Source organism: Phytophthora sojae (genome assembly GCF_000149755.1).
Source record: "Phytophthora sojae unplaced genomic scaffold PHYSOscaffold_1, whole genome shotgun sequence".
In the NCBI taxonomy this organism is placed as follows: Eukaryota; Oomycota; class Peronosporomycetes; order Peronosporales; family Peronosporaceae; genus Phytophthora; species Phytophthora sojae.
The window spans coordinates 6,353,635-6,365,860 of record NW_009258115.1 but is presented as its reverse complement, the minus strand read 5'-3'; the positions used below and the strand labels follow the sequence as shown (position 1 = coordinate 6,365,860).

Below are 12,226 nucleotides of genomic sequence, written 5' to 3'. Positions count from 1 at the left end.
AGGACACGGGTATGCATCGAAGCGTGGGCACCGAGAGCATGCGGGCCGATGCCTTCTTGCCTCATTTCCGCTTTTGCTCTCGAGCTCGAACACCTCAACTTCTCAAACAACCACACTCGCCTCCCTCAAACAAAACTCAAGATGACCCGCTTCCTCTCCTGCATCGCCATCGCCACCATCGCTGCCGTCACCTCTGCCAAGAACGCCGCTGTCGCCGACGTCATTAGCGACGTGACCTCCGCGGCCAACACTGCCGGAAGCGCCGTGACCAGTGCAGCCAACACCGTCGCCAGCGCGGCGTCCCCCGCCGTGGATGCCACGGGCAGCTGGGTCAGTGGGGCCGTCGACACGGTCTCCAGTGCTGCCGAGGCCGCCGCGAATGCGACTGGCAGCTGGGTCGACGGAGCCGTTGACAGTGTGTCGAGCACCGCCGGGGACGCCGTCGGAACGGCAGGAAGCCTTCTCGACAGCGCCGCAAGCACCGTGAGCTCTGTGGCTGGCGAGGAGTCCAGCGCCGTGGGAGACTCGAGCGGATCGAGCGGATCGTCCTCCGCGCCGCTGGCTACCATCTCTATGGCCGGCGTCGTCGCGGTTGTCGGACTGGTGATGAACTTCGCGTAGGCGCGATATTGAATAACTCCTGCAGAACATGCAAACTCTAGACCGTTTTACTAAGGAGCGCTGAACGCACCACCAAAATCTACGACCGTTTGAACATCAAGCTTTATCGGATTCCGGTAATTTATTTGGAGTTGAAGCGGGAAACTATTCAAGCGGCGATTGGTCGTTTTTGTCCCGATACAAATGTTGGGTGACCGACCAAGAATTGTCTCGAAAATGTGGCGGAGCTCTTGGCGTGCAGCAGCTCGCGCTGCCCCACGCATCGGTGCTCGACACCTGTCCACCGCCAAGGCAGGTGCAGGCGGCCGCCGCTTTGTAGTGGGCTCTTTGTCGGGCGTTTACGCTGTCGCTGGAGCCGGACTCGCAGCGGCTGCAGTCATTACCTACGACACGCGAGGTTAGTTCGTAGCGGGGCTTTGATGTTCGCGATCGATGTTCTGAGGTGATTGCGCACTGTTTGCAGAGGAAGGGGCGCTGTTGGAGGCGCGTACCGGGAGGAACAGCGTGTTGTCGCGCAACTTTATCGCCGACGCTGTAGAGAAGGCGTTCCCGGCTGTGGTCAACATCGCAGTTGACTCAGGTGCGCGAGTCTCGGTCTTAAAATGAGCGTGCGTGTGCTAATTCTAAGCGTTTGCGGGTGTTTTATACGTAGGCTACGTCACGAGCAATGGGTCGGGATTCATCATCTCGAAGGAAGGTCTGATTGTGACGAACGCCCACGTTGTCGCGAGGTGCAATCGTTACTCTAAAATTCAGGTTGGCTCCCAGCTGCAGCATCTCCTAGATCTAAATGCGTGAAGATATTGACTTTTTGAAACTTGGACGTACAGGTGACGTTCGCGGATGGCAGCAACTACCCTGCTGTGATCCACAGCGCCGACACTCTTTCGGACATAGCTCTTCTGCAGATCAAGTCGGACGATGTGAAGGAATGGCCCATGATATCGATCGGATCGTCGTCAGAGTTGCGTGCTGGTGAGTGGGTGTGCGCGCTCGGCAGCCCGTTTTCACTGCAGAACAGTGTGAGCGCCGGCATCATCAGCGCCGTAGCTCGGCACAGCAGCGAGCTGGGGTATCCGCAAAAGGGAGGCGAGTACATCCAGACGGATGCGGCCATTAACGCAGGCAACTCTGGTGGTCCGCTCATCAACCTGGACGGCGAAGTGATCGGCATCAACACTATGAAAGTGGATGGCAGTGTGGGCATCTCATTCGCCATCCCGGCCGACACGGCGGTCCAAGTGATCGAGCAGCTCCGCAAGCACAAGAAGGTGGTGCGCCCGTACATCGGCATGCAGATGATCAACTTCAACACGCGAGAGCTTAGGGAGATCGGCCGATTGTTCCCGGACGTGAAGGAAGGCGTGATTGTCAAGTCTGTTGCGCCTGGCTCGCCCGCCCACAAAGGAGGCCTGCTTCCCGGCGACGTGATCGTCTCGTTCGACGGGAAGAAGGTGCACAGCACTAAGGACATTTTGACCACGGTGGGCTACAGTATCGGCCGCCATATTCCCGTGCAGGTGAAGCGCCGCGGAGAAAAGAATCTCGTGAAGCTTCAGGTCACGACCGAGCCGCTGCCGGCGCCGATCCAGCATTTCCGCGGCTAGAGTGTCGATGTTGAAGTGGAGATGGCTACACTAAAATTTCGTAAAGACAAAAATGGATTTTCACTCATGTGGTCCACACATTCTGGTTTTTCAGTGCAAGTCGCACGGCAAATTCAAAGTTGAGCTGGAAAAGTGACGACGATGGCCGACCCGCAGCCCGTGAAGGTGCCGCCGACGTTCAAGACGCTGCTGCCGTTCATCCGGCGCGCCGAGGAGCTAGACCGCGACACGTCGCGCCCGGAGTCCAAGCTGATCGCCTACTTCTGCCGCCAGTATGCCATGGAGCTGGGCATCAAGCTGCGCGAGAACGATGCGTCCAACGAGGCGACGGACTACCTCCTGTCGCTCATGGACCGCCTCGAGGACGAGAAGAACAAGCTGCCGGACTTTACGCAGGAGGAAGGGAAGGTGCGTGAGCGTTTTGCTGAAGCTGAGGTCAACGTTGAAGGGGGGTGATTGAGATTTGGATATTGATGACAGGAAATCTGCGAGGATTTCGCCATGGAGATTTTCACCAAGGCGGACGATGAGGATCGCGCAGGGATGGCGAATAAGTACGTGAAAATAGAGAAGCTGAAGTGGAGAGGAGAATCTAATTTGTATTGGCGGGCTTGTGTAGAAGTACAGCTCGCACGTTCTACGCTGCTGGCACGTTTTTCGACATCCTGAACCAGTTTGGAGACGTATCGGAGGATGTGCGTAGGAGCAGTGCAAAAGCTTCACGGTGTCTGTTTTGTTCTTACCATGACTATGTTTTCAGGTAGTGGAGAAGCGGCGTTACTGCAAGTACAAGGCGGCAACGATTCTGAAGGCGATCAAGGAAGGAAAAGTCCCGACTCCGGGACCTCCGGAGGGCTTGGATCTTAAAAGCGTAAGCACTACGCGTCTGTTGAGCGTATCGTTGATCTCTAACTGGTTTTGTGTGTTTGTTTAGGCTGAAGACGGAACTGATGATGCACCGCCAACTTCATCTTTCCCTTCTGCTCCGCAGCCATCTCCCCCAACTATGCCTGTGTCAAGCCAGCCACCCCAAACATCGGAACCTGCGTTCAAGCAGGAACCTTTTCCTTCGCTTACTGAGTCAGCGAGGTCTGCTGGTGTGATGAGCGCTAGTGAGCTTGACAGTACTTGGCATGGACCGCCTACGACTCAGTCTCCACCGCCGTCTGCCCCGAGTCATTCGGCTCCTGCTGCACCGGCCTACTCCGCTCCTAAAGCGCCGCCTGCACCGACACCAGAGTATCAACCTCCATCTGCCCCTGCGCCAGCGTACCAAACTCCCTCTGCGCCAGCGCCTCCCTCATACCAGCCTCCCCCCGCCCCGACACCGTCTTATCAGCCGCCACCCAGTTACACGCCGCAGAGCATGCCGTCTCGCCCACGAAACACTCCGATCTCACAAAACGAAATCAACGACGCGATCGAATACGCAAAATTCGCTGTCGCTGCGCTGAAGGTACGTGGTTGAGCTGTAGATCTGGGTGATTGGAGTGAGTCTAACAGTGTTAACAAATTACTCCTCCGCTTTTCATCAGGTGAAAGACATGAAGTTGGCAGAAGAGCGTTTAGAAATGGCGTTGCGCAATATTAGAGGATCGTAGACGGATGAACATCCAACACAAGCCCAAGCGTATCCGAGCCGAATCCATGTGTGTTTCTTTTATCATCACTTTCATCGCTTTGTCTAATGGTCTAGGGGCGTCGCAGTTACTCTTCCTTCAACTGCGCGCCCTTGCGCGACGGAAGCGTTGACAGAGTAGCTTGTGCCCAATCCTTCACCTCAGAAAACTGCGCTAAAATCTCAAAAACTGCAGCAAACGTATTATCAGCATGGAAACACATGAAACAGGGCAGAGTGTTGTTTCTACGGCACCTACCATGGTTGACGGTGAGCACTCGTGTGGCAGAGCCCATTTCGACGACGGTATCAAGGGGCAGCTTGGCCGTCTCAATACCCTGCTCCACTGCCTTCTGGTACGTAATACCCTTCAAGCGGTTGCGATCCACAATGCCGCCAATGATGTAAACCTTGTCGCGGCTCAGCTTCGTGATGGTGTTCGGTGAGTCAGCTGTAAGATAAACGAGCGACTCCTTCTTGAAGAGGTCAATGTAGCTCTTTTGCGATCCAGTGAACTGCAAACAGGCAAAACCAAGCGATTATGAGCGTCAAAGGAGCGGGGCAATAAAGCGAGACTGAACCAGTCGACCTACCGCCTGCCACTCGTGAAAGCCACTGATCTTCTCCAGGTTCTTCTGGATGTCACCGTGCAGAGAGGTAATGTACGCGCTGCAATTAAGAGGAAGTGGACTGTAAATATCACAATATCAAGGACCAACTGTTCACATGATAGTGCTCACCTCATGGGCGTGCGGCTGCGTCGGTTGACGCCGTACGAGAACCTGCTCCATTGCGCCAACACACAACACCAACATACTTTTAGCTGAGCAAAACTGACGGAATACCCGGCCAATTCCGCAGCGATACCCACATGATCTGCTGTGAGAGGCTCTTCTTCTCCTTCTCGGTCATCTCCTCCTCGAACTCGCAGTCGATGACCACCTTGACGCCCTCCTCCGCAGCCATGAGGAACGCCTCCCGCTTGGCCAGCGCGCGCTCCTTGCGGCGCAGCACGGCCTCCTCGCTCATGTCCAGCTCCTTGGGCGGCGGGATCTCTCCACTGGCCTTCTTGAGTCGCTGTTGCTCCTGGCGCTTGAGCTTCTTGCTGGCCTTGCGCTCCTCCCACTGCATGCGGTGCTTCTGCTTGCGCTTGGCGCGCTTCGACAGCTTGGCGTCATCCTCAGCCGCAGCAGTAGCATCAGCAGCAACGTCCTCGGTCTCAGTAGCGACCTCCGCGCCTGCAGGCTGCTCGGGCTCGGGCTGCTGAGTGGGGGCAGCAGCGTCCGCCATGTCCTCTCCGACACGTTCGATTGATGAACAAAAACGGCAACTGGTCCACCAGTGCATTTTGACTTGAATTCACTATACTGCGCTTGAAGGTAGGATAGATACATGTCGAGGTGGTGCTGGTGGCCAGCTTCAGACCTTCAGAAGCAGCTTCAACATCCCCATTAGTCCACAGTCGCTCACTGTGGCTGCCAAAGAGCAGCGCTGCACGCAGAGCTGAGTTGAGTCGTGTCGTGTCGCCTGTGGATTTGGAGTCCAGTGTACTATAGTTTACCTACATCTCGTCGCAAAATTCAACAACAAACAACAGCGACAGTTTGCAAAAGTCGGGATCAGGCGCACAGAGAACGTCGATGTCGACGGTGACGGACGCGGTGATCAAGGGCGCCGTGGGCGGTGCCGGCTTCCTCGCCAGCGCCTACACGCTCACCAAGTTCATCGTGGCCACGCCAGTGGTGCGTCTTGTACCATCTCGAGGGTGAGATCCTGTAGATATCCCCCCGCTCACATGTGACGTATCTTGATGCACATGCAGAAAATCGCGCCGCGTGGGGATGCCGAGCACGACCTGGACGTGGTGCTGTGCTTCGACACGAAGAAGTTCTCGCCGGAGGCGGTGGACTTCTTCGTGCAGATGGTGCAGAAGCAGAGCCACCTGACCATCGTCCCCAAGTTGAAGAACGTGCTGGAGGAGCACGACGCCGCGGAGGACAAGAAGCGACCCGAAGAGACGTACTACCTGCTGGGTGCCACGCACGCTACGCTGGTGGCGATCAAGCAGAAGAAGGAGCGTGCGCTGCACGGCGACGTGAGCGAAGACCCTGTGCCCGAGCGCTTCTGCTCGGGGGACAGGATCGATCTTCTGCTGTTCGAGCTGGGACGCTTGAAAGTGCACCCCGCCTTCTACCGACCTACTGGCGGCCATACCATTGAGAAGGCAGAGGACAGCGTGGCTGTGCTGCCTGACCCGTTCCAAGATGAGGAACACGGACTGCTCCTGCAACAGGCGATGCACACGCAGCTCTTGACGGACCATTTCCCACTGCATGATGACGAGGAGCGCAGCGAGCTGGTGGAGACTTGGGTGAAGGAGTGGACGAAGCCGCAACCGCTTAACACTGTGCGTTCGTACTTCGGAGATGAAGTTGGCTTCTACTTTGGATTTCTCGGAATGTACACGCAGTGGCTCATTCCGCTGGCAGCGATCGGCGTGTTGACGTTCATTCTCGATTTCTTCCCTAGTTGGGCCGCGTATGGCCGTGGATTGTACTCGCTGCTGGTGACGAGTTGGGCCACAGCATTTTTGAAGTTTTGGAAACGCCGCGAGAGCACGCTGCGCAATGAATGGGGTATATCTACCTCGGATTCGCTGGTGTTGGAGCCTACACGCACCGATTTCTTCGGCGAAAAACGGTTTGACCCTGTGGAGGGATGCTATTACACATTCTTCTCGTTCAAGGACCGCGCAAAACGCTATCTGGTTACTTTTTCGGTGACGATGGCTGCCATGGCGGTCGTGACGTTCATGATGATCGTGTATTGCTGGATGGAAGAATGGTTTGCTATCGCGTTTACACCAGCCACGGGATGGGATGGATTCTACGAGTATGTGTCGCTCGTGCCCTCCATCATCTACTCGATCGTGGTGCTGTACGTGGATGCAAAGTACTCCGAGCTTGCATCCTCGCTGACGCAATACGAGAACCACCGCACAGAGAGTGATGTAAGTTACCCTCTTTTCGAATTGTGTTTTTTTTTCGGATTGGAAACTAACCTGACAAACGTTGCGAATGGTGTTTTGTTCCTTGTTCGAATGTTAGTTTGCTAACGCCCGCGTGCTGAAACTGGCGCTGTTTTACTTCGTCAACAACTTCGGGTTCCTCTTCTACGTGGCGTTCAAGACTCGCGATATGGTTCTGCTGGAGCAAACATTGAGCTCGTTGCTGATCACGCGCCAGCTTTTGGGCAATATGCAGGAACAGCTGATGCCCTACATGAGCAAACGGTCTTCACTGAAGGCAGAAGCTGGAAAGTTGGCTAAGGAAGCGAAGAATACTGACGCTATTGTCAGCAAGATAGATGCGGAGCTACTGTTCCCAACATACGACGGAACCTTCGACGACTACTTGGAGATGTTTGTGCAGTTCGGGTACGTACTGCAACATTTGGGAATGCAAACCAACATGTCGTTACGCATGACAATAACTAACCTGTGAAATGCTGGTGCGTCAGCCAAGTAACCTTGTTTGCTTCGGCATACCCTCTTGCCTCGCTGTGGAGCCTCTGCAACAACATTATGGAGATCCGCAGCGACGGCTTCAAGCTTTGTGTGAGTTTCCGTCGAAGCCACCGCACCTCAACCCACGGCATTGGCACCTGGTACTATGCCTTCAGTGCGTTGGGCTACCTGTCGGTGATGACGAACTGCGCGATTTTCGGGCTGCACTCGGGATTCCTGAACAGACTGTTCCCCAAGATGTCGTTCGCTGGATCTCTGGTCGCGATAGCCCTCATGGAGCACGCCATGATCGCCGTGAAGGTGTGCGTGGAGATGTTCGTCCCAGACACCACGGCCGCGGTCGTGGAAGCGCATCGCATGAAGCGCGCTTGGCTCCGCAAGAAGGCCTCGCTTCAGGTGGAGCTGTCGTCGCGCCAGTTGCTGCAGCAGCGACCGTCGGAGGACGGCGATCAGCCGCCGCTAAGCAGCGACTCAGCTCCACCGCGCTCACAGGAGGCAATTGCTGCCGAGGACGTGAATGAGTGGCTTAGTCGCGAGAAGGAGCGTCGAGTGAAGCTCGAGCGCGAGTTGAAGAGCTTGAACGATTTGTACATGGGCTGGATCCGCGAGGAGCAGACCAAGCGGAAGAAGACGGAGCACAAGCTCGCGGCGCTCATGGAGCGCATCAAGGACCCGCTGCATGCCGTCCACGCGGCCAAGGACAGCTGAGCTGAGCTGTCCATGACCTAGGTGCAGTCAGGCGATATATAGGCAGACTGCAACTTGCAGTCTGGAACACGGTCTGCAACTTGCAGTCGCACCTAAAAAAGTGTATCCATTTCGGTCGGTCTCATCTCTCTTAGTATTCGGTTGGATAGTTTTGGACAGGATGAACCTGTGAAAACGCATATGAAACGACCGGACGGCAATGGGTTCCTTCCTTCCTTGTTTTGCCTATCGGCAGCTCGCGGGACCACGCGCTCAGTTGCGAATAAACGAGCAGGAGCAGTTCGACCAACATGGCAGCGAGTCAGAGCGAGCTGGACCGGCAGATCGAGCAGCTCAAGCGCTGCGAGTACCTCAAGGAGTCGGAGGTCAAGGCGCTGTGCCAGAAGGCGCGCGAGATCCTCGTGGACGAGAGCAATGTGCAGCGCATCGACGCCCCCGTGACGGTAAGAAGGGGGGGAGAGAATTTATTTTTAAAGGAAAAAAATACGAAGGGGGGGGGCGGGGGGAACTGATTTTTTTTCTTATTTGCTATGAATTATGGTAGATCTGCGGTGACATCCACGGCCAGTTCTACGACCTCAAGGAGCTGTTCAACGTGGGCGGGGAGTGCCCCGAGACCAACTACCTGTTCATGGGCGACTTCGTGGACCGCGGCTTCTACAGTGTCGAGACGTTCCTGCTGCTGCTGGCTCTGAAGGTGCGTGGGTTGACGGAAAGCAAGGGGGGATCGGGAGGAGGAGGAAGCAAGGGGGAAAGAGAGACTGACGGACTTGGTATGTTGTCTGTAGGTGCGGTACCCGGACCGCATTACGCTGATCCGCGGCAACCACGAGAGCCGTCAGATCACGCAGGTCTACGGCTTCTACGACGAGTGTCTGCGCAAGTACGGCTCGGTGAACGTGTGGCGATACTGCACGGAAATCTTCGATTATTTAAGTCTGTCTGCGATCATCGAGGACAAGATTTTCTGCGTGCACGGCGGCCTGTCCCCGTCGATCAACACGCTCGACCAGATTCGCATCATCGACCGCAAGCAGGAAGTCCCGCACGACGGGGCTATGTGCGACTTGATGTGGTCCGACCCTGAGGACATCGACGGCTGGGGTCTCAGTCCTCGTGGAGCTGGATACCTCTTCGGCGGCGACGTCGTGGAGAAGGTAAGAACGACGTTGCATTTCTCTCGAGAGGGGAACTTGATGCTGATATTTTATTATTGTTGCTGCGTGATGTAACCACAGTTCAACCAGACGAACGACATTCAGCTAATCTGCAGAGCGCATCAGCTCGTGATGGAGGGTCACAAGTCCATGTTCAATAACGCGCTGGTGACTGTCTGGTCGGCGCCCAACTACTGCTACCGATGCGGCAACGTCGCGGCCATCCTGGAGCTGGACGAGAACCTGGAGCAGCGATTCAAGGTAAGAGAGAGCGGGAACGCAGCATGTTGCTGCTGCAAAATCAGAGACTGACCACTGTGCGCTTGTTCTTCTACGAATTCTGAACACAGATTTTCGAGGCTGCGCCGCAAGACGCGCGTGGTGTGCCTGCAAAGAAGCCCGCTCCAGACTACTTCCTGTAAGCGTAGGGGCAGACCGATCGTAACCAGCGGGCGTGTGCTGCATTAGAAGGCGCGCTTCCACTCGGCGCGACGGTGGGGAGCGCTGCAGCAGTCCAGGCAGATACAGCAGCGAGTGAAAGGGCAGGCGGAGAGGCGACGATGCGGACGGAGGAAGAGGGAGGCTGCGGCCAGGAGCTACTTGAAGTATATTTTTTGGATTTCGGAGTTCGCAGCTCAGTCAATCGTGCGGATAAGCGCCGTATAGCTAGCTAGTTGCCCTGAGGTGGTGCCTGTCACGAACAGTAAAGACAAATAGCAGTCCGTGCAAGCGCCAGCAGTTCAGATGCCGCCGGTACGGTAGCGATCTGGTTCTGGTTTGGCAGTACTCTTTCGTACCAACTTTTGACATCAAGGATCTGTGAAAGAGAGAAATGAAGGCGTGGAGTGACGAATGGAGGTGTGCGCGGCTGCGGCTGCAGCTCCGCAACGAGGAGCTCTTTCAGGGTGAGTAGCTGCTCAACAGATAGTCCGCACGACAGCGAAGCTTGCAGTGTAATTTTTATTTAACGGCGTTGTCTTGCTGCCGCTAGGGGAGACTGTGAATGTGGAGGTTTGTGCGGCGGCATCTCGAGGCCCCTCGGCGCCCAGCAGCAAGAGCCAGGGGGAGATCAATACCGAGCGACTGTTGCAGCGCTGGCGAGAGCACTGTGAAGGCGCTCGGGTGCAGATTCAGGTCGTGGAGGCGCCAGGAGCGAGCGGCGGACCCGGTTCATCGTCCGCCACTCTGTTTAGGCAAGAGACGCAGCTGTGCCGGGTGTCTGTGGCTCATACCGACGACGGAGCTGGGCCTGTGGTGGTGCTGAAGGCCCAGTTCGACCTGAAAGTGCGGCACGAGTTCTGGGGCCGAGACGTGTTGCTCATTGTGCACGTTACACCAAAGAACAGTATTGTCGGTGCTGCTGAGGGGCTCAGCACTGGTGGGACTACTGGAGGCATGGGACCAGGACTAACGGCAGTGCCTGCAGCATCACTACTGAGGGACGAGTGGGCGACTTCGCAGTTGCTGTCGCTTACGAGGGAGGAGGCTCAGCCGACGCCGATGATGACTCGGCGTATGGAGCAGCGAGTTGTGGTCACGAAGCCCTTGCAGCTTGAAGTGGAGACGCGCGAGCTCGCTGGACAGCGTGTGGGCGTTCTTGCTCGCGCCTCCAACGCCCACTCGACGTTAGCCTTGGCGGTGAGGGATCTGCATCTCCATCTGGACCAATCGTTACGAACGCCGCCCAAAGCTCTTGGAAGCGAAGCGCCTCGTTTCCGCGTCGTAAGCGGCGACCAAGTCCCGTTTCCAGTCGTGTTGCTACCGCAAGAATGCTACAACTTCCTGTTCGTGTTGGAGCCAGTAGAACTTATGGCAGCAGATGAGTCGCCGCGAGGGCCAGAAGCAGGTGAACAAGCCAAGCAATCGACGCGGACGACGAGCAGCGCGCAGAAGAAAGGAAAGGACCCTACTGCCCAGCACACGTTATTAACCTTGTCCTGGCAGGCCGTCGCCGTTACGATGGATGCGGTGACGGAGAATCGTACGATTGTATGGTCTCCGAAAGCAACGCCGCTCCCGCTTTCGCGTGACGATAACGAGCACCACGCAGATATGCAGAAGCTGGTGTCGTCTGCGCTCGAGCGAGGCGCTAAGCTCGATGCGGATTTCAGATGCGTGCGACTCCTTCCGGACGCAGCTTTGCAAGTCACGCTTGCTCCGCTGTCGACGGGCATCTTGGTCGGGAGCGCGGTGACCGTGTGTGTGACGGTGGCGAACCGCTCCGCACACAGGGAGTTTGACTTGACACTGGTGTTACCCTCCCGAACAGAGAGAGCTCTTGGTGCTTCTGGAGAGGACCCTTCCTCTTTCGTGGGGTTCGAGGCTTCCCACCGCTTGGGGTAAGTTCGGAAGTCATTTCGTCCAACCATGCGTAATGCGCTTGCCACTTCAACGTTGAGTGACGGCTACTAACATGTTGTTGTTTTTTCAGATTGATACGCCCGGGCATGAGCGTCAGACGGAGTCTGCACGTAGTATTTCTGCGCGTGGGCAAGTGCGCGCTGGGCCCAGTCGTGCTGGTGGACGACTTGACACGGACCTGCTTCGTGTCTGGCGCGTGGGAGGTTTTCATCAAAAACTGAACCGGGCGCTTCGGCGCGCCTTCTCGCTGCGTTTCACCGGGTGAAAAGGCGCGTTATGCAACATGGTGAACGCCAGAGGCACGGACTCCCCAGGTAGTCAGCGCCACGATGGTACACAAGTGGAAAAAGAGAGAAGAACGCGCGCGCGCTCCTCGCCACCACGTCGCTCTACTCGTAGCAGTGCGCTTCCGACGCGGCCATCTCCAACTGCAGCGGAACAATGGCCCGCCGAACGACTGAGAGCTTCTCGGCGGCCATGGGCTCGGGTGCAGGAGGCAGCGTCGTCGACGACGAGACGGGAGGTGACGCGTGGCTCTGCCGGTCTACAGTGTGCATGAGCGAGGGCGAAGACGACGATGGCAACGACGCGGAGGCGTGCAATTGGTCTCAGTTAACCACACCTGTCC

General features: G+C 56.6%; 7 protein-coding genes across 7 annotated transcripts; 6 read left to right on the top strand and 1 right to left on the bottom strand.

Moving 5' to 3' along the window:
* Window positions 1-80: 80 nt before the first annotated feature.
* Window positions 81-719, top strand: PHYSODRAFT_284264 (hypothetical protein). Its single transcript, XM_009517406.1, has one exon. It carries the CDS (start codon window positions 142-144, stop codon window positions 619-621), a length of 480 nt encoding a protein of 159 aa, XP_009515701.1. The 5' UTR covers window positions 81-141; the 3' UTR covers window positions 622-719.
* A 118-nt stretch (window positions 720-837) lies between these two features.
* Window positions 838-2,301, top strand: PHYSODRAFT_537128 (hypothetical protein; the record flags this gene model as incomplete). Its single annotated transcript, XM_009517405.1, has 4 exons — window positions 838-1,018; window positions 1,085-1,201; window positions 1,274-1,377; window positions 1,452-2,301. The coding sequence occupies 4 exons, from the start codon at window positions 838-840 to the stop codon at window positions 2,226-2,228; spliced, it is 1,179 nt and encodes a 392-aa protein (XP_009515700.1). The 3' UTR covers window positions 2,229-2,301.
* A 68-nt stretch (window positions 2,302-2,369) lies between these two features.
* Window positions 2,370-3,829, top strand: PHYSODRAFT_475194 (hypothetical protein; the record flags this gene model as incomplete). Its single annotated transcript, XM_009517404.1, has 6 exons — window positions 2,370-2,636; window positions 2,709-2,782; window positions 2,848-2,923; window positions 2,989-3,116; window positions 3,249-3,684; window positions 3,764-3,829. The coding sequence occupies 6 exons, from the start codon at window positions 2,370-2,372 to the stop codon at window positions 3,827-3,829; spliced, it is 1,047 nt and encodes a 348-aa protein (XP_009515699.1).
* Window positions 3,830-3,935: 106 nt separating this feature from the next.
* PHYSODRAFT_477148 (hypothetical protein) lies at window positions 3,936-5,136 on the bottom strand (the record flags this gene model as incomplete). Its single annotated transcript, XM_009517403.1, has 5 exons — window positions 3,936-4,036; window positions 4,106-4,361; window positions 4,440-4,515; window positions 4,587-4,628; window positions 4,718-5,136. 5 exons carry the CDS (start codon window positions 5,134-5,136, stop codon window positions 3,936-3,938), a joined length of 894 nt encoding a protein of 297 aa, XP_009515698.1.
* A 350-nt stretch (window positions 5,137-5,486) lies between these two features.
* PHYSODRAFT_293978 (hypothetical protein) lies at window positions 5,487-8,080 on the top strand (the record flags this gene model as incomplete). Its single annotated transcript, XM_009517402.1, has 4 exons — window positions 5,487-5,588; window positions 5,669-6,856; window positions 6,954-7,282; window positions 7,366-8,080. The coding sequence occupies 4 exons, from the start codon at window positions 5,487-5,489 to the stop codon at window positions 8,078-8,080; spliced, it is 2,334 nt and encodes a 777-aa protein (XP_009515697.1).
* Window positions 8,081-8,354: 274 nt separating this feature from the next.
* On the top strand, window positions 8,355-9,659 carry PHYSODRAFT_552147 (hypothetical protein; the record flags this gene model as incomplete). The annotated part of the gene is made up of 5 exons (XM_009517401.1): window positions 8,355-8,523; window positions 8,625-8,777; window positions 8,869-9,237; window positions 9,319-9,498; window positions 9,588-9,659. Exons 1-5 carry the CDS (start codon window positions 8,371-8,373, stop codon window positions 9,657-9,659), a joined length of 927 nt encoding a protein of 308 aa, XP_009515696.1. The 5' UTR covers window positions 8,355-8,370.
* A 410-nt stretch (window positions 9,660-10,069) lies between these two features.
* PHYSODRAFT_476810 (hypothetical protein) lies at window positions 10,070-11,819 on the top strand (the record flags this gene model as incomplete). The annotated part of the gene is made up of 3 exons (XM_009517400.1): window positions 10,070-10,142; window positions 10,229-11,576; window positions 11,669-11,819. The coding sequence occupies 3 exons, from the start codon at window positions 10,070-10,072 to the stop codon at window positions 11,817-11,819; spliced, it is 1,572 nt and encodes a 523-aa protein (XP_009515695.1).
* Between the last annotated feature and the right edge of the window lie 407 nt (window positions 11,820-12,226).

Bases quoted from the DNA above. Each gene is read 5' to 3' on its own strand.
- PHYSODRAFT_284264 (XM_009517406.1), top strand. From the start codon at position 142: ATGACCCGCTTCCTCTCCTGCATCGCCATCGCCACCATCGCTGCCGTC.